At 44.5% G+C, this 25,087-nt stretch overlaps 1 protein-coding gene across 3 annotated transcripts; it reads right to left on the bottom strand.

Moving 5' to 3' along the window:
* Positions 1-1,867: 1,867 nt before the first annotated feature.
* HMGCR (3-hydroxy-3-methylglutaryl-CoA reductase) lies at positions 1,868-24,771 on the bottom strand. 3 transcript variants are annotated; one of them, XM_084802705.1, is made up of 20 exons: positions 24,609-24,771; positions 18,266-18,453; positions 17,749-17,860; positions 17,053-17,140; positions 16,032-16,116; positions 14,961-15,066; positions 11,399-11,505; positions 11,172-11,288; positions 10,476-10,636; positions 10,134-10,378; positions 9,862-10,037; positions 7,896-8,090; positions 7,275-7,433; positions 6,974-7,131; positions 5,949-6,054; positions 4,358-4,528; positions 3,700-3,840; positions 3,459-3,617; positions 2,796-2,950; positions 1,868-2,415 (listed from the first exon to the last, which is right to left on the bottom strand). In XM_084802705.1, exons 1-20 carry the CDS (start codon positions 24,739-24,741, stop codon positions 2,361-2,363), a joined length of 2,817 nt encoding a protein of 938 aa, XP_084658831.1. In that variant the 5' UTR covers positions 24,742-24,771; the 3' UTR covers positions 1,868-2,360. The 3 variants fall into 3 exon arrangements, with proteins under 3 accessions (XP_084658831.1, XP_084658833.1, XP_084658832.1); XM_084802707.1 differs by lacking the exon at positions 24,609-24,771 and adding an exon at positions 23,980-24,100; XM_084802706.1 differs by lacking the exon at positions 24,609-24,771 and adding an exon at positions 23,895-23,916.
* Between the last annotated feature and the right edge of the window lie 316 nt (positions 24,772-25,087).

Here is a 25,087-nt window from a genome sequence, read left to right as displayed (position 1 = left end):
AAAATAATAAGATTAGTCTCCAGAATCTGGGCTTTTTGGGGGGGGGGGGGGGATTTCGAGACAGGGTTCTCTGTGTAGCTTTGGCTGTCCTGGACTCCTTTTGTAGACCAGGCTGGCCTTGAACTCACAGTGATCCACCTGCCTCTGCCTCCCAAATGCTGGGATTAAAGGCGTGTGCCACCATGCCAGGCTTCCCCCATACAACTTGAGCACACTTGAAAGGGCCACTGTTTTGTGACCTGACCTTTATTTCCCTTCCTTAGAACTCCCCAATGGATACCCAGTGAGATTCTGAACCAAACCCTCTAAATGTAAGGAAAAAAAATCACTGAAACACACAATACTGGCCACTGCTAATGCTGAAAATAAAGTGTAATGGAGAAAGGAGGGTTTGACCCTCAGTAGAGGCCAGGCACCATTCTGCCAGACTCAGAACCTCTGGGCCTTGGGCTTAGAGTTAATCCTCAGTTTAAAAACCCCACTGTTGGAGAGAGAATGGCTCAGAGGTCAAGAGCACTCACTGCTTTTCCAAACGTCCTGAGTTCAGTTCCCAGCAACAACATGGTGGCTCACAACCATCCATAATGTAATCTGATGCCCTCTTCTGGCATACAGACATATGCAGGCAGGACACTGTATACATAATAAATCTTTTTTTAAAAAATGCCACTGCTTACACTTGTCAATAATAATGTCCTTTCATAGTTTACTCAACTGGAAAAAGTATTCTATAACAAAATGTATACAATTTAGTAATTGTACAAAACATGAATTTAGCAAGATGACACTGGCTACAGTCACCAGCATGAACACTCAATATTTACTGCCACTTCCATGACAAGTTCAGGTAAATAAAACGGTACTGGCTGAAAAGTCACAAGAGGAGCAATCTGAAACTTTACATACAACAGCAAAGTCAATCTTCCACAATAATACTGACACACGATCACTAAGAGGCTCCCATGCTGCCGTTGTACGCTTGGAATGTCTTTCAGAGTCCATCTTCTACACGAGACGTCAGCTTCCCAAGACCAAACTTGAAGCATTGGATTGAATACAAAATAAGGAGCTCTTTATTATTATTTATACAAAACTGGTACATTAAAAAAAAAAGTTCAACAACTCTGCTGACCCCCTGAGGAAGCTAAAAGCTCTCATGGGTCCCTCAAAGGGGCCCATAATGATCAGTCACCAAGCTCCCAGCCACAGGAACAAGGCACACAGCTCCAGGGCCATTCTTGTGGCTCCGTCATTGGCTCTGTGAGCTGACTTCCCTTCACTAGGCCTGGCAAGCAAGCCCAGGTTTCCTGGCCTAATGCTAACGAGCACTGTCTTCTCTGGCCCAAGCTAGAGCACTTGATCAGTGTAAAAGTTGAGTTGTTTTATTTCTTAGACACTTTCAATAAACTCCTAGCTTAAGACACTTTATTACAACATATACAGATTTGATAGTTTACCAAAAAAATCTAAAATTCCACTAAATAAGTTAAAATGTCTCTAAAAGAAAGTTGGCTTAGAGAAATGGTCGTTTTCTTTAAAAACTGTGTTCCCACACTCTTAAGTTCTGAGCAGCCCAACTTGCACGTACTTTGCTCTAAGTAACACCAAGAGCTCTGTTATCTTTAGTGCAGAGCATGGCACTTCTCTGAAGACCTGCTAAGACCTGCAGTAGCCCAGCTGGCAAAGTCTGGACAAGAGGCCTCTCTGAACAAGGACCTACGGAGATAAAGGCAGTACTGTTTTCTTCATCAAGAACTATTTAGCACTACTTAGCACATTATTCTATAGTTTGAGAATAAAATTCCTTCTGTGAAGTAGGTCCCCTTTGAAGAATAATGTTTACCCCCAAAAAATCAATAGACCAGCACCAAATGAATTATTAGTTTACGAAAAAAAATAAACTTAGATTGCAAAGTTCTACAACCCAGACTGAATAAATAAAAATCAGAAGTTCTGTCAGCTACAGTGTAATTTAAAACTCCATTTCTAGCCCACAGGGAGGTCAGTCCCACACTGATCACCATGAACGCCATCATTTTGTCAAAGCAGCTGTTTCCAGCTTGTGGTGGCTTTCAGAAATGAGCTGCAGATCACATCTGTGGTACCCAGAGCACAGCACAGCATTTATGTGAGTATCTTTCCAGGACACAGCATGGGAAGGACCACACTGTCCCCAGATCTGAGGAGTCTTTGCAAAGGACCTCAGATGTCTCTCAAAGAGCCAGAAACCAAGTAGGCATCTCACTGATCATGTCCATTTATCCTCCACAAGACACTGCATTGAGATTTTTAATTCACAGATTTCATGGTAGTCCTTGAGAATTCAGTGTCCGTGGCTCAATTCAGTGCAGTCAGGCTGCTCAAGCTGCCTTCTTGCTGCATGTTCCTTGCAGATCTTGTAAATTTATCTTTGATCTAGGCCAGAAAAGACAACATAGTAATAGAGAAAACGTCAGTAATGCAAAATTAGGAGCTAGGGTGCATGGGTGTGCATGGGGAGGCCACAAGACAGCACAAGATGTCCTCCCCTTCAGGCGCTACCCACACTGTAGTCTGAGGCAAGGTCCCTCTCTCACTGGCCTGGAACTTGCTGGGCTGACTCGTCAATGAGCCCAGAAGGTCCACCTGCTCTATATGGATTTCCAGCTCATGCCAAATATATCTCTTTGGTTTTGTTTTTTTAAATCTGGATTCCAGGGGTGAGACTCAAGTTGTCCAAACCTGTTAGTGGTAATTTCCCAGAGCAGGATTGTAACCTTTAATGTGGAAAAAGGTCATATATGTGGAAGTCTTACCTGTTGTGAACCATGTGACTTCTGACAAGGTGCCCTGCTGCCAATGCTGCCATCAAGGACAACTCCCCAGCCATTACAGTGCCACACACAATTCGGGCAAGCTGCCGTGCATTTTCTCCAGGATTGTCTTTGCATGCTCCTTGAACACCTAGCATCTGTAATCAAAGGCCCACACACAAGATGGCTACAAGGCACCAGAGTGAAACTAGACTCCATCAGAAGTGGTAGGGGTCAGGCCAGACTACTACCTTTGACACAGTGCATCACTAACACCCACAAGCTGCTCACACTGTTGCTTGATTAATATATGTTCTCATGATTTATGGAAAAGCCATCTCAAGTGATGAGCTGCCTCCAGCAGTCTGGCCTGTGGACATGCCCATAGGGTATTTTCTTGATTACTAACTGAAGGACCCAGCCCACCAGCCTGACAGCCAAATGTGATGCCAGGACCAAACCACTGCACATCACACCTCCGGTCTTAGTTCCTGTCTCCAGCTCTTGCCCCTGGTCCTGCCTAAACTTCCCTTAGTAACAAACTTCTACTTAGATGTGTAAGTTAAAATAAACCCCCTCTTTCCCAAGTTCATTTTAGTCAGTAAGAAACAGAAAATAAGCCAGAACAACGGGACTCAGAGCGAGGCCTGTGCCAGACAATCGTACCTGCAGACAAGCTTGCTGAGGTAGGAGGTTGGTCCCACCACCCACGGTTCCTATCTCTATAGATGGCATGGTGCAGCTGATATACAAGTCTTCATTCCTTGGACCACTTGCTTCCATTAAAGTAATACAGTTTGAACTACCCACATTCTGTGCTGCATCCTGAAGGGAAAGAGAAAGTACAGTATAGTTCCTTCACATAGACCAACAGAGCAGAAAGTGAGCTGGGTACCGGAGAGCTCACCTGGCCACACGCAATGTAGATGGCACTGACGATGTTCGCCGCGTGGGCGTTGTAGCCTCCAATGCTCCCAGCCATGGCAGAGCCCACAAGATTCTTGTTAATGTTTAAGTCAACCATTGCTTCCGTAGTGGTCTTTAATACCTAACCACAGGGGACAAGTTACATATCCCCCAGGAGAATCAAGTCAGAACCATGCACACCCACCTCTAGAAAACAAGGGTACAGATGGAGCCCATCTGGGTCGTGCAGATGAACAAGAAAACAGCTATTTTAATGGAAAACAAAACCCTACAAATGTAAACGTTTTTTCCCCTTGTTTTTTTGTTTTGTTTTGTTTTTTGAGACAGGGTTTCTCTGTGTACATAGCCTTGGCTGTCCTGGAATTCACTCTGTAGACCAGGCTGGCTTTGAACTCAGAGATCTGCCTGCCTCTGCCTCCCCTGTGCTGGGATTAAAGGTGGGTGCCACCTCCCCTTTAATCTAATCTTATTAAAGGTATTATATTCTTTTAATTTTTTATTATTTTTTAAAAACCAGCCATGGGTGACCTAGAATTCACCACATAGCCTGCCCTGGCCTCAGACTCCCCAGAGCATAGCTGTGGCCACCATACCTGGTCTCAACCCAATCAAGGTAGAAGAAAACATCCACCACTTACTTCTCTCACCACCTTGGCTGGAATGACAGCTTCACAAACCACAGTCTTTCCTCTTCCTTCGATCCAGTTTATGGCAGCAGGTTTCTTGTCAGTGCAATAGTTACCACTAACTGCCAGAATCTGCATTTCAGGAAAGAACTCTTGCAGCTTCAAAAGTGCTTTCTCCGTACCCTAGTAAGAAGCAAGGCAAACAAAATCATGATGGAGTCACCACTCTGACCACCTTAACTACTTCTAAATGCAGCCATTCAGTACAGCCCAGTTATCACGTAACTAGCGTCCAGAGCGATCTTTCTCTGATAAAGCTGAAAACCTGTTAAACATCAGCTACCGACTTCCTGGCCCTGCCGGCCCCTGCTGCTTCTCTACTGCTGCCCATGAACTTGATGACTCTGCGTAGCTCAGGTAAGTGGAACCATGTAGGGTTTTGTTTTTGTTTTTTGATTTTCGAGACAGGGTTTCTCTGTGTAGCCTTGACTGTCCTGGACTCACTTTGTAGACCAGGCTGGCCTGGAACTCAGCCATCCTCCTGCCTCTGCCTCCCGAGTGCTGGGATTAAAGGCGTGCACCGCCGCCGCCACCTAGCTCCCATGTAATATTTTGTAACTGGCAAGTTCACTTAGAATTGTGTTCTACTGTAGCACGCCTCTCACTTGTCCCTGTATCCACCCAAGACACTTAGGCTACTTCCACCTACTGACTAGTGTCAATAACGCTACTGTGCACGTGAGACTACTACTGTCTCTAGACGCCGCTGTCAAGTCCTGAAGGAAAATGGGGAGATGACACAGCAATTCTATTTTCAAGCTGTTCAGGAGCCACTGTTTATTGAGTTGGTTACTTTTTGTTTTTTTCAGACAGGGTTTTCTCTGTGTAGCCTTGGCTGTCCTGGACTTGCTTTGTAGTCCAGGCTCACCTCAAATTCACAGCGATCCTCCTGCCTCTGCCTCCCAAGTGCCCCACCCCCACCCCACCCTGCACCCTTGCTCTGCTCTGAGCTAAATCCTCAGTGCCTCCTCATTGGGAAGGAAGAATTACTGGACGAAGTTCTGGAGTGCTTGCTAGCCCCAGCTCCCTCCCAAGTGGTGTGAGCACATTATGACACAGACTGCCACGTCTACAGCAGTGCATTGAGGCCAGCCACTCGGCAGTCAAGAGCTCTGGACCTAGGTCCAATTCCCAACACCCACCAGTGGCTCACAACGTTATGAAACCTAAGTTGGAGGGGAAGCTGATGTCCTCTTCTGGTCTCTGTAGACACCAGGCACATAGACATTCAGGCATGTAAAACACCCATACAGTAATCAAAAAGAAAAAAAAAAAAGTCAAATAGAAAACACCACCAAACCAAGCTATATCAAGAAATACTTAGCCTTTAATAAACATGTGAAACCAATTAACTCTTTAAGTATGTAATATGTGGACATGGTGTATCGATAAAAAGTACAGCTGGGCATGGCAGCAGCTGTCATCCCAGCAGTAAGAAAGCAAAGGCACAAGACCCACCCTGAGCTCAGGGCCACACTGGGCCGCACAGTGGGTCCGCTGTGCTCACCCCTAAACCTGCTCAGATGCCATGAGGGACGCTCACCTTGGAAATCATGTTCATCCCCATGGCGTCCCCCGTCCTGGACTGGAAACGGATGTAGAGGTTGCGTCCTGCCATTGTCACATGAAGTTTCTGTAGACGTGCAAATCTGTAAAGGCAAGATTTTTATTTTAATCCAAGATGGAATTTTTTTGGGGGGAGAAGGGGTTTCGGTTTGTTGAGACAGGGTTTCTCTGTGTAGCCTTGGCTCTCCTGGACTCACTATGTAGACCAGGCTGGCCTCAAACTCACAGCAATCCACCTGCCTCTGCCTCCCGAGTGCTGGGATTAAAGGTGTGCGCCACCATGCCCAGTGGGATTATTTTTCTTTAGACACAGGAAAGCTACCACTGTAGCTGAGTCTCGTTCTCAGACACAGAATAGAAGGTGGACTAACTCCTTAATGCGCTCTAAGCCCAAATGACAAAGACATCGGCTTCGACTTTAGGAGCTCTCATCCACTGACTATGCTTCTGTGTAACCTTAATAGTCGTCATGCAAAGTAAAGCCACTACTAGACTAAATCTACTCTGCCCAGGAAACCTGTCTCTGGGGCATAGCAGTCTGGCTCAGGCCATCAAGCGTGCACAGTAAGTGCTTTTCCCTGCTCAGCCATCTCATTAACCATTAGAAACCAATTTATTTCTATGGGGTAATTCATCGGAATCAACATCTACCCTAATTATTAATTATTAGAATAAATATTAGTCACCCTAAACGAATGAATCCAGGGTAGTACCACATTATCTTTTTTTTTTTTTAAGATTTATTTATTATTATGTATATAGCACTCTATCTGCACACACACCTGCAGGCCAGAAGAGGGCATCAGATCACATTAGAGATGGTTGTGAGCCACCATGTGGTTGCTGGGGATTGAACTCATGCCCTCTAGAAGAGCAGTCAGTGTCTTAACAGCTGAGCCCTCTCTCCAGGCCCGTGCAACATTATCTTAAGCAGGCGATGCATTTCGCTATCAGAGAAAAGAAGCCTAACTTTCCACATGAACCCGCCTCCCACCCACATACCTGCTGGTGCTGTCGAAAGCCTCCTTTATCACTGCAAACCCTTCAGACGTCTCGAGCCAGGCCTTCACCTCTGCAGACTCACAAGCACGAGGAAGACGCACCACTGGGCCTCGGGTCATCCCATCTGCAAGGACTCGGCTGCTGGCACCTCCACCAAGCTAAGCGAGGATTATGGGAACATATTAATCCAGAAAACACTTCAGTGTCTGCTAAAGCCCTTGACTGACCCCAAATCCGTCTTAGATGCCTTACTCTGCCCAGCTTGCCTCCTACTTTAAGGTAGACACACTCCACAACTTACACTTATCGCTCGGCAGCCTCGGTTAGTGCTGGCCACAAGACAGCCTTCGGTTGTTGCCATTGGAACCTGGTACTCCTTCCCATCCAGGCACAGAGGCCCTGCCACGCCGACAGGGATGGGCATGTAGCCTATCACATTTTCACAGCAAGCTCCCATCACCTAAGGAACACAGGCGGGCAGCGCGTGAAAACCCACACTGGGATAGACAGCAGCCCATCGCAGTCCCTGTCACTAAAAAATATTTCAACAATAGCTTTCATGTATTCTTTTGTTGTTATGGTACTGGGTCAAATCCAGGGCCTCACTAATGCTTGGGAAACATTCTATGACTAAGCCAAACCCCATCCCAAATTTATCCTTTAAAAATATTTAAACTGGCCAGGCAGTGGTGTCACACACCTTTAATCCCAGCACTTGGGAGACAGAGGGAGGCAGATCTGAGTACAAGTCCAGCCTGGTCTATAGAGTGAGTTCCAGGACAGAGAGGGCTACACAGAGCACCATCTTGAAAAATCAAAACAAACAAAAACCTGTTGGACTCTTTCAGTAATGACTATAAGAACATGAAAACATTTTAAAAGTAGCAGTAGAGGGTTGATCCTCCCTAGTTAAATAGCATACCAAGGAGTAATTATAATCTCTATACGGCAGGTACTGTAGAGAGGATGGCTCTGCGAGCTTTGTGGAGAGGAGCTGCCGGCGAATAGACACACCACGCTCATGAGTCTCCATTAGCGTTTCCAATTTGTAAGCCGGGATATGCTTAGCATTGACCAGCTGGATGATCTCCGCGTCACTAAGGAACTTTGCACCTTTCTGAAGAAAGGGAAAAGAAAATGAGAAGACAAAGGAAGAGTTAAGAACTGCAATTCATGGCAGGCATGGTGGCGCACGCCTTTAATCCTAGCACTTTAATCCTAGCACTCGGGAGGCAGAGGCAGGCAGATCACTGTGAGTTCGAGGTCAGCCTGGTCTACAGAGCGAGTCCAAGACAGCTAAGGCTTCACAGAGAAACCCTGTCTCAAAAACAAAAACAAAACAACAAAAAACAACAAACAAACAAACAAGAGCTGCAATTCATAAGTAGGAGACAGAGGCTGAAATAGCACAATGCTTAACTGACTATATAGCAGTGTGCATCAACCTTGGGAACACTAATACTCTGTCCCATTCCCTCAGACAAGAACAGTGCCCAGAACAAAGTCTGGTCCTCGGTCCAGCCACTGTTCTGCTGTGGGCCTGCCCTCTGCTAGGCAGCACCCTCACTGTAAACTGAGATGCTCACAGTCAGGAATGTCAACCAATACAGATTCACTCCAATGACAGTCATTATCACATTATAGAGTAAGTGTGTGTGTGTGTGCACGCACACGCGCACGCACACACAAGTTGTGGTTCTTAAATAGCATATAGTCCAGCTGACATTACCATTTCTCAAAAGAGCTTAAGTGCAAGAAGATTAAGAGGAAAACTCAAAAGGCTTTGTGTTTGTAAAGAGGGAGATGATTTGAACAAAAAATATGAAGGAGAGCCAGGCAAGCATCTTGCTATGCAGGCGTGAGGACCCGGGTTCAGATCCCAGCAACCACATGCCAGCCAGTCACAGAAGCACACATCCTGTTCCCAGCACGGAGGAGAAAGACACAGGCAGATGATGGGGACTGATTGTGCCCAGTTTAGTCAAAATGGCAAGCTCCGTGTTCAGTGAGAGACCCTGTCTCAAAAAATTCAGATTAAACCAGGGCTATCACACAGCTTTAAAATCCCAGCCCTCAGGAGGCAGAAGCAGATGGATCTCGGACTTGGAGGCCAACCTGATCTACAGAGGTTCAGGCTAGCCAGGAATACACAGTGGTGAAACTTTATATTTAATTATCTTGATTGTATTGATTATTCATTATGTCTGGGCATTCTAAATATATCTAATTTCCTCTGTCAATTACATCTTAATAAAGTGAAGGTAGAATGGAACTGTATCTTATAAAATATGAAAAAACAAAAACAAGAAAACACCCGAGATAAGCTCTTACTATGTAGCACTATGTAGACCAGGAAAACATAATCTTATTACAAGAGTTAGTCAGATTAAGCAGATGTGGCTGGAAGTATGCATGGATGTATATTAACGTGGAGGCAGAACAGTGTTCAGACCTCCAGCAGAAAAGCTAGCTTCCTGGTGAGATGGAAAACACAAAAGCAGGCTTCGCTGAGCCCACACTTGCCACACAAGGGATCAAAGGCTCCCCATCTTTGAGAGACGGGAAAGCACTACAACAAGTTCTGATTCTGGAACCAGAAAGAGCACAAAACCTGCTGCTAGCTTTACATCCCTCAATGGTAAATATCTTGGGGCAGGTTATCACTGAAGCCTCTTGAGCCGGAGCTCGTCTGATGGATGGAGACATTGCCCCAAAGGCTGTAGGGGATGAATACAGTTGTCGATAAGCCACACAACTCAGTGACTAGAACATGGTAGGCCTTGGTGGTACCAGCTTTTATTTCCTTTGATTAAAAAAAGGTAAGATAAAACAAATCCATCCTCTTTTAAAGAAAAATCCCAAGTGGGAGTGTGTGCTCACGTGCTCACCTCAGCATTCTCCAGAATCTTCAGACATTCTTCATTAGGTCGAGGCTCGCTGGGGAGTTCAAGTCCTGGTTCCTGTGTCTCCAGTGCCAACGGAGGGCTGGCTACAGAGGCACCAAGCACAAATGTAGCTCTGCTTGCAGTCTCAGTTTCCGCCACTAATGGTTTTATAACCTCAACTGTGTGAAAGGCAAAAAGGCATCTCAAAACCCTGCAATCGCTTTCAAATGAAGTCAACTCAGGGAAGGGCTCAGACAGGAGGACTTGGAAAGTACCTTTTCTGTCCTGGTTCATTCCCGGCTCCTCCACTGAGGAAAGCTGCTGGTGCCTTCTCAGGAGCAGAGGCTCACGTCTACAACAATTGTCCTGAGCTTTCTTTGGGGTCACCACAGGAGATGTGATAGGATTTTTTAATGAGAGTGTCGACTCTGTCTCAGCTTGCTCGAAGAAAATGTACTTGACGGCCAGCAGGAAAGCTAAGCTCAGGGTGATCACCTGCTCGATGTCCATGCTGACCATCCTGAACGAAAGCAAAGCGGTCACATGGCAGTTCAGAAAGGCCAAGTCCCGGAGCAGCCTTGGGAGAGCTCAGGGCGCAGCGGGTTCAGTCAACTTACTTGGAGAGATAAAACTGCCAGAGAGAAACACTTGGTTCAATTCTCTTGGACACATCTTCATCCAGTCCCAAGGAAACCTTCGACTGTTCTGCCGTGCTGTTCTGAGGAGAAGGATCAGCTATCCAGCGACTGTGAGCATGAACAAGCACCAAGCCTAAAGACTGAAGGAACACATTTAAATTGTGGACACTGCTTTCTCAGCCCTCACAACTCCGGGACCAGACAGGCTTCCCAGGTAAGAAAGGCCCCAGTTTGTTGTGTGACTAATAAAAGCACTGGTCCCATCACTGTTCAAACATTCCAAAGAGTAGGCTTTCAAGGATAGAGGAACTTGAAAAATCTATTCAGGAGAGTAAAAATAACAAAGCCCAATAGGATGTAGTAGCACCTGAATCCTAGCGCTCGGGAGGCTGAGGCAGGAGGATTGAAAGTTCAAAGTTAGCCTTGGCTACCCAGTGAGATCCTGTCTCAAAACAACAAACTAGTAGCCCAGAACTTCAAAGAAACAACAAATTTAGGAGAGAGAGAGAGAGAGAGAGAGAGGGGGGGGGGGGGGGGGGGGGGAGAAGACAGTGGAACACCAGCCAAATATTATATAAACAAGATAGGAAACTAAAAACTCAAACAGAAGCCCCAGATACCCAGAGTATAAGAAAAATCGAAACTACAGAGACTGGAAAAGAAAAATGTCATTACCATAATCATCTTGACCCTCTGGGTTACAGGGTTTGGTTTATTCTCTTCTTCTTCTAAAACTCGGGCAAAATGGCTGAGCTGCCAAATTGGACGACCCTCGCGGCTTTCCCGAGAGAGCTGCAAAGTCAGTCAGCACTGCATTAGGAGGTATGCAGCTGGTTCCGGTAAAGTGACAGACTAAGAAGTCATGTGCTTCTTAACGAGCGCCATCAGGAAAGCCATCTTACCTCTAGAACAAGGGACACGCAAGCTGGGAAAAACGTCATGAACACGAAGTAGTTGGCGAGCACAGACATGCAGCCAAAGCAGCACATGATCTCAAGCTGGCGCACGCCTGCGGAGAACAAGGAACAAGCGGCGCTGCACAGGGGGCTTCCTTCATTTGTTTGTTTGTTTATTTATTTATTTATTTTTGGATTTTCATGTTAGCCTTGGCTGTCCTGGACTCGCCTTGTAGTCCAGGCTGGCCTTGAACTCACAGAGATCTGCTACCCTCCAGGAGTAACTTCATTCCTCCAACCTACACTACTCACCCAGACTCACTCACTATCACAAAGGCAATTCACCTGTGTATCGAGAGCCAGGCGTGCCTTCCTAACTTGATATCTAAGTAAATATTCCTTGCATACCACTAAATTCATTGATATCTAAGTAAATATTCCTTGCATACCACTAAGTTCAAACTTCCATAAATCCTCTAGAGTACATGATGTTCTCACAGTTTTACTTCATTGGCCTGTCTGAAAATGATACAGTACAAACTGTTATTAAATAAAGATTGAAAATTAACAAATACTTTGATACAAAATGTTTCAGGGGCCATTTGGTAATCTCAAATAGAAGACTGAGATCTATTGAAATCTCAACTTTCAATAGAATTGTAGAGGTCAGAAAGGAAATTAAGATCACCAACTCATACTGTTTACTAAAATTAAAATCACAATCTGCACTGAATATAAATTAAGAAACAATCTCCTTTTTTATTTAGTCTTTTGTTTTGTTTTGAGGCAGGTGTAACCCTGGCTGTCCTGGACTCACTTTGTAGACTAGGCTGGCCTCAAACTCACAGTAATCCTCCTGCCTCTGCCTCCTGAGTGCTGGGATAAAAGGTGTGAGCCACCACACCTGGCTACAATTCCCTTTTCTAATAAAAACTAATTCAAAAAGCTAATATAAAAATGCAAAGTTGGTTTTATTTTTTAAATATCAGATCACTGAAAGCAGATATTGGTTTTTTTTTTAAATCTACATTATTTACTCTTACAACCGTGGGCATTTGAGATACTGCAAATTATAATAATAAAACGAATCTATATTTTAAATAGTAGGTGAATAGACTATTTTACATTCAACCATACTTAATGCTTTTCACAAATTAATCAACTATTATTTCTTTCTAAACTCATGTTGGCATTACTCTTCCTTATTGTCCCTAAAGAAGTCTCTCTGTCACTTTGGTACTGCACAAGGATAGGGCACCAGCTCAAAGACTTCCAAGTTGTGGTTCGTGCACACAGACGCTCAACAGTGTATGAGAGTGTATGAGTGTGTGTGTGTGTGTATGTGTGTGTGTGTGTGTGTGTGTGTGTGTGTGTGTGTGCATGCACGCGCGCTAGGAATTAGACCTTCCTATATACAAAGTGCACACTACCCCTGAGCCACACTCAGCCCAACCCCTTTCTTCTGTACTGGCTTTCAGAGCTGCTTCCAGTGCAGTTATAGCTCAGTGGTAGAATGTGTCCACAGCATATACAATCTCCTGGAGCAAGCCCTAACACCATGCGAAAGGTGCTGTGGCGGAGTTACTACCAAACTTTGAGCCACATCCCTGTGTCTACACAGGTAAAAATGTCTTCAGTGGCTTCTGCAACTACACACCCAGTTCTTTGGTTCACTTCTAGACAAGGCACCAACCTACTACCTTCTGCATCAGATTCAAATAAGCAGCCTTTGTTTCAAGGCCTGTCACTTCCTGACCCACCTTCAACACCTCACACACTCTTCTGCTGGAAGAAAATCACATAACTGTTTTCACCTAATCAACCTTTTTTTGGGGGGGGGGGCGGAGGAGTTTCAAGACAGAATATCTCTGTGTAACAGAACCCTGGCTGTCCTGGACTCACTTGACAGACTAGACTAGCTTCAAACTCACAGAGATTCGCCTGACTCTGGCTCCTAAGTGCTGGGACAAAAGGCATACACCACCTCGCCTGGCTAACATTTTTAATTTTAGTGGTGGTGACATAGTATGTTTACTAAAACTCAAAATTATACCTTTAAGGCCAGGGGGGTGGTGAACGCCTTTAAACCCAGCACTTGGGAGGCAGAGGCAGGCAGATCTCTGTGAGTTCGAGGCCAGCCTGGTCTACAGAGCGAATTCCAGCACAGCTAGAGCTGTTACAGAGAAACCTTGTCTTGAAAAACAATAACAAACAAACAAAATTATACCTTTAAGAGATAATTTTCTAAAGTGTGTGTGACTGTGGGGCACATGTGCCACAGGGCATGTGTGAAGTCAGAGGGCAGTGTCAGTTGTCTGTCCTTGTGTCTATGCTATTAGAGACAGATACATTTCTTTGCCATGTCACAGCTTATGCCAGGATGGCTGGGCCTTGAGCTTCTGGAAATTTTCTTTGTCTCTGCTTCCCGCGTCATCATGGGAGCACTGGACGAAAGACATGTGCCAGCGTGCCATGCCTTCCATGGGTTCTAGAGATCAGCCTGGTTCTCATGCTTTCCTGGGAAGCACTTTATTTACCCTGTGAGCCATTTTCCTAGTTTGCAAACAGTGAATTTTAAGTATGCAAAAACAAAACAAAACAAAACCCACTGTGTGCTAAAGATTGAGCCACTGAGCTGTATCCCCAGCAGTAGGAATATAAATTTTAAATTTGTTTTTTCTTTCTTAAATAAAAACCTTTGCTAAATAGCAGAATATCTGTCACTACTATCAGAAATTTAAAGAAACATTATGCCTTTAATAAAATAATGACTACAGAGACAACCAAATATCCCCTCAAGATAGGTAATTATGGGCTGGAGGGAGTGGTAGATATCAGGACCGCTGAGAGCGACTCTGGCTCTTGCAGAGGCCCTGAGTTTGATTCCAGGAACCCATGTCAGATGGCTCACACCCATCCTTAACTCCAGTTCCAGGGGACATGGATGGAGACACACACACACACACACACACACACACACACACACAATATACAAGTCCAGTTTTCATGAGGAAGCCATAAAATCTTATCTAATGACCAATAACACTCATTCTGGAACATTCCCAAGGCAGGCCATAATTTGTATTATATGCAATGGAGTCCATTTGACATTCAGTTTTAGCTCTCTAGTATCAATCAGAGTGAGGATGGTGCTGTGGACATGCCAAGATGTCCAGCTCAGTTTCTAATTCAACCTTCCCTCCACCCAATAAGATGAACCTAATACAGGCCCGGACTCTTGCCCCACATCCAACATGGCAATGAAATACCAGGAACCAAGTTGCTACTTGAGTCTAGTAAGTTACTGCCAGGCCCTCAGATCAGCCTTGGGATACTGTCTTGGTTGCAAACAAACAGCCATGGGTAAACACCAAAGTAGACAGAGAAAGAGAAGATGGCATGAGTAACCACATCTTACCACACACAGGAGTCCACGCACTGAGAGCGTGCACAGTCCAAGTCATTAAAAGTCACTGCTCAAGAATCAACAATTTAGGTCTAAGACCTTCTAGGTCCCTTTTTTGACCTACTTAACTGTAAAAGTGCATTAGAAATCTTGTTTACAAACCTGACATGGTGCCAACTCCAATCACAAGGCATTCGACAAGAGCATCAAGGGTGAATGTGGGGCCCAGAATCGCCATTCCACGAGCTATATTTTCTCTTACTTCATCCTAAAACACAGACCAAACACACGGTGGTTATCAAGTACAAGTCAGCCTTTTAAAATGCTGCGAGCATCCTGGTTCCCACACTAAACACATTTTCCTACTCAAAGAACAAATGTAGTACTATGGGACTTAGTCAAGGGGCAAAATGGGGTAGGAGCACAATTAAGTGACATCATCAAACACCTATTAGGACCCTGCCTCCCCTCGAGCTGAGAGACATATTCTCAGGAATATTCCTATGAAGTCACAGGTTAATCCAACCACTTAAATTCCATCTAATTAAACCTATTAGCATTTTATATTATATTTTGGCTCTGACTGACAAGCATAGCTGAGAAGTCTTTGAGGTTAGTACAATAAAACCAAGATGATTTTCTTATCAAAATCTTCAAATGATCATAAGCATTATCCAATATATAATCGGGACAGAACGACAGACTAGTGCACAGCTTGGGGGAGGGGCAGCCCAGTGACTGAGCACTTGACAAGCCTGCAAAAGGTCCTGCGTTCAATGCCGGTCATGAGCAGGTGGTGCTCCTTGGGAAGGCTGGGGAGGTGCATCACAGGGTGGCCTTGTTCCACAGCCTGGCTATCTTGAAGTGTACTCTTCTGGACTGTTCAGCCTGCAGTCCCAACTAGCACGCCTTCCCACCATGAAGAACTACACCTCCTGGAAACACGAACCCAGACAAGCCCTTCTCCCTTCCATTTGTGCTGTGTCAGGTACTTGGTCAGTGTGGCGAGGGAAGTACCTGAAACACTCGCTCTATTCCCTAACAGCTTTAGCAGGTAGTTTATTTATCCAAGTCACTGCACTGGGATTTCAGACGATTTTCAAAGGGACAATGGGGAACTGAGACTCTTACACAAACCAGTTTCAAAACTTAAGTCTCAAGCTTGAGACAAAGGTAAATTTTGAACAACAACAGAGGAACACTATCACACTCCAGGTTATAAACAGTGCTCACCTGTGAGTTTGAGCTCAGGGCAAACTTTGCTAATGCACTCGCTCTAGAAAGGTCAATCAAAAGCAGGAAGAAGGGCAAAGCTTCACTGGGGGGAAAAAATCAAGACAAGTTGCATTCAATATAGGGAAAATACAGTTTTACAAAGTTCTTTTTAAAATGACCCTTCCAATTCCACACACTTGGCATGAGCATGCAATGTTAAGACTTCTGCTAGGATTCTTCCGAAACCTCAGAGCTAAGAGATGCTCAGAATATTTGCTAATGTGTATTTTGTTTCACTTTTTGAGACACAGCCTCATTAAGGCCATGCTCACCTACTGTGTAGCTGAACTGGCCTCGGATCCCTGATCCCCTTGATTCCATCCCCCAAGCAGTGGAATTACAGGCTATGTCATTATGCCCAGCTTAACTAAAGAAAAGTACTTGACAATATTAAAGTGTAAATGCACATACGCTGAGACACCTTTCAGTGTTTTTTGTTATTCTGTTTATAAAAAATACCTGAATTAACATTAAGAAAAATGTATAATATACACATTGGTGGTAACAGTGCTAAAAAGCTACCCTATTATCCCTAAAGCAAAGCTTTAAAATAAGCTGTTCTATTCCTGAAATTTATCAGTAGGAGGTAATGATAAACATAGACCAAAACTGTCTATAAAGAGATTACTAGAACATTTATGAAGGAATTTTAACTTAATCGAACATTCGATTCACTATAAAATATTCATACAGAAGAACACTAAATAGCCATCACTAATACTTTACTTTATAAAGATGAAAAGATGCAGCTGAACTATATAAACTGGGCAAAAAAAAAGAGGAGACAGCATACATGGAATGACACTCAGAAAACATGTCTAACATAAATGGGAAAGTATATACATGAAAATGGTAACAGAACTAGCTAGTAGCAAGTACACGAAAATCTTCCTGTATTTTCTAAACTTTTAAATTTACATATCATCTTTATAATAAAATATATTTTAGAAAAGCACATAACTGGTCCTTAAATACTTACTTTAAGCCTGTCAATTCTTTGTCTAAGAAGTGAATGACGACTGTACTAAAGACAAAACTTGAGAAAATCGTGAAGAGCCCAGCAATACCTAAAATGGCAAAAATTCAACAGTCAAAACACTTTATTTATTTTATTTTATTTTAAGATTTACTTAGCCGAGCATGGTGACACACACCTTTCACCCCAGCACTCAGGAGGCAGAGGCAGGTGGATCTCTGTGAGTTCAAGGCCAGCCTGGTCTACAAAGTTGAGTCCTAGACAGCCAAGTCTACTCAGAGAAACCTTGTCTCAAAAAAAAAAATTATTTATATATTATGTATACAGTGCTCTGCCTGCATGTAACGCCTGCAGGCCAGAAGAGGGCATCAGACCTCATTAGAGATGCTTGTGAGCCACCACGTGATTGCTGAGAACTGAACTCAGAACCTCTCTGGAAGAGCAGTCAATCAGTGCTCATAACCTTCTCTCCAGCCCAAATTTCTTAATTACACAAACGCTAACATTTAGTCTCATACAATATTCTAATAAGATCAGTATCATTTTCCTCTCTATATTACAGAGGCCTCGAATTTGAGAACATTTACCAAGAATCTGGGGGGAAAAAAGAATGTACCCAGCACCCTCTCAGCATTGTGCACTAAGAAATTTCCAGTCAACCTAAGTGTGACAGCGTGCAAAGAAGGTGACCAGCATTACCCAAGATGTATTTCGACCCAAGCTGCCGTAAGTTCTGGAACTGGAAGTAAATGTACAGGATGGCGATGCACCTCGTGATGGTGAGGATGATGATGTCACTGCTCAGTACGTCCTAAGGCAGGAAAAGGAAGCTTCCAGATCAGCACTCACATGCAAGAACTCTTGTGTGTTGCTTTACACAGTATCACAAGAATACAAATGTCAGCATAGTACAACCAAATCGAAATGCCCACTATAAAATGTCTAAATTGAATGCAACTCTTAAGCAAACTGTAACTCTTCACAATCACTCTTCTCATAGACTTTACAAAAGATATATTTCTCAGAGGCAACTACACTCACTTGTATTAAAAAAGAAAGCACTTTACTGCATTCCATACCATGTAAATAGCTGAAAATTTGAGGTGAGCCCACAAGACTTCCCTCGGAACTTTTTTTTTTTTCTCCACAAAGGAGACATTCTTTAGAAACTGAAAATGTAATTTACTTTAGTTAGTATCAAATCAATCTCACTAACCTCTTCAAATTTGGGGCATTCATAATTCCAACCGCAGATCTTGTTGTTGCCAGTAAACATGTTCATGGACATCATACAGATGGTAAGTGTCACTGTTCCCACAATAACTTCCCAGGGATGGGAGGCCACAAAGAGGCCATGCAGACGGAAAAGTCTTGACAACATTGTAGCTACCCGGTCCTTGGATCCTGGAGGGAATATCACATATGAACACTGAGCAGACAGCTCTTTTTTTCCTTATCTTTTTTTTTTTTTTTGGTGGTTTTTTGTTTTGGTTTTGGTTTTTGTTGTTGTTGTTTTGTTTATCAAGACAGGGTTTCTCTTTATAGCCCTGGCTGTCCTGGACTCACTCCGTAGACCAGGCTGGCCTTAAACTCAAAGTGATCCTCCTGCCTCTGCCTCTGAAGTGCTGGGCATGTGCCACCACACCCAGTGCTAATCACGGTGATTTATAAGCAATAACCCATAGCACTACTTTAGTCTATAGGACACAAAGCAGAATGTCACTAGCACAGTGTCTAATAAACTTCCCTATGGCGGCTACCACCAGAGTCTTTTCTGACAGATGCTTCTATGTTAGTAAAAAGGGAGCCTGCATTTTATACTAGGATGGCTGCTTTTTTCCTGGCAAACCATAGGGCTAGAAGACTAATTTAAATGTGTTAGAGGCGGAAGGGTCCTCAGCTTTTACAGCTAGCCAAGCCTGGAAAGGCAATAGAAGCAGATGGCTGGCTAAAATGTGTGTCTGTAACAAAGGGCACATGACTACCATTCCCGTGTTTGCTGCCTTATTTATAATTCTGACATGGCTATTTGAACAGTAATCCGATGGCTTACAGAGATAGATACATGTAAGCCGATTTCTCACAGTACAACCAACAGCACAATGAAGAACATGACCCACAACAGGCAGTCACAATGAAGATTTAAAAACTCAGGCCGGTAGCCAGGCACCTGGGAGACAGAGGCAGGCAGATTGCTGTGAGTTCAAGGCCAGCCTGGTCTACAAAGTGAGTCTACGACAGCCAAGGCTACACAGAGAAGCCCTGTCTTCAAAAACCAAAAAATCCAAAACCAAAACAAACAAACAACAAACAAAAAAAACCAAAAACTAAAGAACTCCGGCCTGCGAGATGGTTCAGTGGATAAATTCATCTAAGCCACACTATGTCTGACACCTGCAGATTGTGCACTGACTTCCACACTCATGCCACAGTGTGCACACGTCTCACACACACACACACACACACACACACACACACACACACACACACAAAATATAATACAGTGAAAAGAAAACCAACAACTGGAGGCTGGAGAGATGGCTCAGCGGTTAAGAGCGTTGATTACTCTTCTAGAGGTCCTGAGTTCAATTCCCAGCAACCACATGGTGGCTCAAAACCACCTGTAATGAGATCTGGTTCCCTCTTCTGTCCGATGCTCTCTTCTGTCATGTCATCATACATGCAAGTAGAGTGCTTATATACACAAATATATCTTTAAGTAAATAAATCTTTAAAAAATAAATAATCTTAAAAAAAGAAAAAGAAAACTAGCAACTAAGCCCACTGATAGTTGGCAAGAATTCAACAAATCGCACATATTCACTAAGAAAGTTACTTATCTGCTAATGAGAACAGACAGTAAAAAATAACAAATTAGCCAGGCAGTGGTGGCACACACTCTGGAGGCAGAGAAAGGCAGACTACTGAGTTCCAGACCAGCCTGGTCTACAGAGTAAGTTCCAGGACAGTCCGCTACTGGGAAAAACAAAACAAACAAAAAACCAAAATAATACAAAAAAACCCACCTACAAGCGCCAACAACAAATTAGGCAAAAGAAGGCAACAATGTCCCTGAGGGTGGGGTGGAGATGGATCGGCTTTTAAGAATGAAGCCAATCCGCAAATATTATCTTTGACTGCAACACTCCATTTTTTTCCTCTACATTTCAATATGTCTGACAACATGCCAGTATAAACGGTTTTGTTTGTTTGTTGGTTGGTTGGTTGGTTTGTTTGTTTTTCAAGACAGGGTTTCTCTCTTTAGCCCTGGCTGTCCTGGACTTGCTTTGTAGAGCAGACTAGCCTCAAACTCACAGAGATTCACCTGCCTCTGTCTCCTGAAGTGCCGGGATTAAGGCATGCGCCACCACACCCAGCTATAACTGGTTTTCAAGGTGGTCACAACACATTAATTCAATCATGAAATCAATTTTGTTGATAAGAACAGTTTTAATTAATTAAAAATGGAAGCCAGATGTGGTGGCACGCCTTTAATCCCAGCACTTGGGAGGCAAAGACAGGCGGATCTCTGTGAGTTCGAGGCCAGCCTGGTCTACAAAGTGAGTCCAGGACAGCTAGGACTACAAGAGAAACCCTATCTCAAAAAACCAAAAAACCAAAAAACCAAAAAAAAAAAAAAAGGGGGGGGGGATGAGATAACAATTTAGATGTAATATGAATAAATTAATAAAATATATTTTTTAAAAATAAATAATTTTTTAAAAAAAGAAAAGAAAAAAGAAAGAAAGAAAAAGAACATAAAAGTAGTTATGGGCAGTTGTGGTGCACACCTTTAGTCCCAGCACTTGGGAGGTAGATCTCTGAGTTCAAGGCCAGCCTGGTCTATAGAGCGAGTTCCAGGACAGCCAAGGCTACACAGAGAAGCTGTCTCAAAAAAACCAAAAATAAATAAAATAGTTGACTGATAAGACAGGAAGTATAGGTGAGTACTATTTATACATAAGCTCATGGCTCATAAAGTTATTCACAACAATCCCCCTGGGTTGTATGTTTCTTACTGTGGGTCTCAATTTTGAAGAAAAGCAATTAGTAAGGCATAAAGATATGGAAGGTATCTGTATTTATCTATTCATTCGTTTGTTTTGTGTGCATTGGTGTTTTGCCTGCATGTGTGTCTGTGTGAGGGTATCAGAGGTCCTGGAACTGGAGTCACAGTTGTGAGCTGCCATGTGGGTGCTGGGAACTGAACCTAGGTTCTCTGGAAGAACAGCTGGTGCTCTTAACACTCTGAACTGTCTCTTCAGGGCCATGTGCTTTTTTTTCTTTTTGTTGTTGTTGTTTTGGTTTGGTTTTGGTTTTTGGTGTTTTTTGTTTTTTGTTTTTTTGGGTTTTTTTGAGACAGGGTTTCTCTGCATAGCCTTGGCTGTCCTGGACTCTGCCTCTGCCTCCCGAGTGCTGGGATTAAAGATGTGTACCACCACACCCAGCTGTATACTCTCTTTTTTAAAACAGAAACTAAAGCAAACTGGTCTAACGGATTGGCTTCAAGGTTTCAGAAGATAAATTAGTTTCAAGTCTATGTCAAAATCACTTCCAATTTTCCAACCTTCATGACCAAAAGCTTCAGCAAGCCTTCCTAGAGAGTCACTCCCACTGAATTAAAATCTGAAATGCTAGCAGGAAGGGTCCCCAATCTGATTACAAATAAGTAATCCCAAACCCACAGCTACATTATATTAGGCATATTAGATTTTCCATCCAGCTGATTTCCTGGAGGCACTGTCAATCCTGCCATTTTCCCCTGCTAGGTATAAATTCCTATTTAAAAAAAAATTCAGAGGGAAAAAGTTACACAAAATCCTATGTGACAATCCAAATACTGAAAACCACACCTACCTGGAAATACAAACTGAGCAACGTTACCAAGGTGTGTCAAAAGTGACCATAATTATAAACTACCTCCTCTCAAGAGCATCCTCCCATTTCTGTGACTATGCAAAGCATTTACAGGACAGAATCCAATTTTCCACCTTCCTAGCAATTACAAGTGACACCAGTGGGGCTATGTGGCAGTTTATAAAAGCTCAGTAGACAGCTTTTGTGCTGTACTGCAATAACAGAACTCACCTAAAACAAAGTCAATAAGCATCATATGCCTAGGTATCCAAATAAAGTATACAGTAAACATTTCAGACAGACTCTTCAAAGGTCTGAAAATTTAAACTTACTGGAACTTTTTGTTTGTTTGTTTGTTTGTTTTTTTGTTTTTCCTGACAGGGTTTCTCTGTGTAGCCTTGGCTGTCCTAGACTCGCTTTGTAGACCAGGCTGGCTTCGAACTCACAGCAATTCGTCTGCCTCTGCCTCCCGGGTACTAGAATTCTTAAAGTCTAATCCTATCTTCAACTAGGCCCACCGAGCACTGCCCATCACAGAAAGAACTAATGCTCTAGGACTCTCCCAGTCCACTCCCCCAGCAGTATCCTCGGGGTACACATTCCAACCATTGATTATACAGAACTACACTGACCTCAAATTAAGTAGTGCATGCAGGTTGTCCCTCTGGAAGATAAGAACCCTATCCAACACTGTGGTGACTTTTAGTGGCAACAGGATGGAGCATTCGGCTTCCTTAACCTACCATCACACAGGATCACCGTCACCATCTGGCACTAGGAAACAGGTTCCAGACCCATCTTTACTATGAGTCACCCGTTTATAAGGCCAGCTCCTCTTCATTTTCAAGTGCTGACCAAATTATTAAGTGGAACCGTAAAGAACTACTATTTTGAGAGTTAAAAGATAGTCCAATTTCAGATACTAGGAATTTTATGTGGGCTTAAGGGTGCAGAAGTTGATCCCAGAATATAGGTGATGGTCTACGAATTATAGACCAAAAAATATAGTAGAGTGTGCATACATGCCACTTTCCCCCACAGGGGGGCTGTGGCATACACTTAAGTTTTCATGTTGCTCCGAGAGTTTGTGAACGAGATCTTTCCATTTTCCACATATTAATTTCCATGTGTGCTTCCTGACAAATCTATCAATTCCTAGAAAGGCACTACAACAAAGCAAGCCCACAAAATGCAGTCCAACCTCACAGTATATCCAAGTCTTTGCCCAAAGTTTAAAAAAATATAGTAACTAAACAAACGTACTCCCTACTTTGTAAGATGCTTTAATCCTACACGAAGACTTGGTAGCAAAACCCTAGTAACAAACGTTTACTTTGGCTTTACGGGACCCAACCAGAAAAGACACATCCTCAAGAAAGGAAATACTCCATCTGACCCCTTTAGATGAAATACATTAACCTCCTCTCACCTCAAAAGTCTACTGTTTAACTTGGGAACCTCGAAGGTCGGGTTTTCCTCACTCATACCAAGTAATTTCCAAAAAAAAAAAAAAAAAAGGTACAAGGTAAGGACATCTGTATCAATGAGCCTACGCCCCTTAGGAGAAAGACAAAACATATAGACCGACTCGACCGACTTTTGAGAGCTAGCTTTGCCTGCACTGACCTATCATTCTCCTCTGGGCCCACTAGGAGGGGGCATAACCTGCCGCACCCACGCGCATCCCGGCTCTGGGTCAATCTGCATCCTATATCGGGCCCTTCTCCATCACTTTAAAGAAAGGTCCTGCCGCAAAGCAGCGCCTGGGCGTGAACACTTGTTCCGCCAGAGCTCCGCGGACATCCGCTCCCGCTGTCCCCTCTGCCTGACACTCTTTCTACCCGGACGACCGTGACCCGCCCGGTCTGCACAGCGCCCTCCGGACTGGACCCACGGACGGGGCGTTGTTGCACTGGCCCTCGGGTCCAGCCGGCCCACGGGGTTGCCCGGTGGTCGCCGCCCTGCCTCCGGGCCTCAAGGACGTTCACCTCGGTCCACAGCCGCCTCGCGAGCCCCGCCGCCCGCCATCCCCGCAGCCGGAGCCCGGCCGCCCGCCAGAGTCCGCCAGCTCACCTCCGGATCTCAATGGAGGCCACCAAACCTGCCCAGCCGCCGTCTCCAGCCAACGGGGCGGCGGGCGGAAGGAACTGCACTTACGCACGCTCCGGCCCTCCAGCCGGCAGCCAATAAGAAAGGATCGTCCGATCGCCCAGCCAATCGTCGTGCGGCTGCTCAGCCTGACGGCCTACGTCACGAACGGTCGCCCTAACAACCGCCCACTGCTCGCACCCGGGCGCAGAACCGGCACCGCACCATCTCTCACCACGGCCGAGCCAACCAATAGCTGGTCGAGTCCCCTCATCGCCGCCTTCCTATTGGTCGCGGAGCCGTGGGGGAGCCAGCAAGGACGCTACCCGCGCGGGTGAGAGGGGATGCTACTGGTCCAGCTGCCCCAGCCTCAGCATCTGACCTTTAGGGTCCTGCCCTAGGAGTGCAGCGTATTCAAGAGTTGGAGCTTGGGGATGAGCTCGGGGCCAGGTTGTGATGGAAAAGCCCACTTAGTAAGATGGGGGGAAGGGGGGGCGGTAAGGGAGTGGTAGAGCCCTTAAAAAAAAAAAAGGAACTTAAACAAAAACCGAAACGTGGCAGCGAGTTGCAATCCAACTTCCCCACGCCCCCCCCCCCTCACGCCCGTGACATACCCATCACTGCTAATGGCTCCAGCTGTTGTTCACCTGTCGCACACTGTGGATACTTGTTGTGATTCCCTCTTCCCGTGTCCTCGTCTTTTCTGAATTGCCTCTGCTCACCTCCTGTGCGCTGGTCTTTTATCATCTCTTATCCCAAACTGCAATAACCTCTCCTAACTGGTCTTCCCACTCTTACATGCTTACATCTTCCTGTGCTGCTGGCGTTTCTGCTGCAGTAATCCAACTCTTATGCCATACCCCTGCCCCTAAGTCATCAGACACTCCCTGTAAGGCCCCACCCTACGTTTTTAGCTACACAGCCCTAGCCATGTTTCACCCTAAAGTTAACTGGTCCTTCGACTGTATTGTATTGCCTTCGATACCCCTGCTTATGGTCTTAGTTTATCCCGGATATATCTACCCACTTTACATTTTGAAATCCTAATTATACCTCAAGGATCATTCATATGCCACCTCCTTTCCTGATTCTC

Source organism: Acomys minous (assembly GCF_964271855.1).
Source record: "Acomys minous genome assembly, chromosome: 11".
Lineage (NCBI taxonomy): Eukaryota > Metazoa > Chordata > Mammalia > Rodentia > Muridae > Acomys > Acomys minous.
Note: the sequence above shows the minus strand (reverse complement) of the source record. Positions and strands in the feature narration are given on the sequence as shown.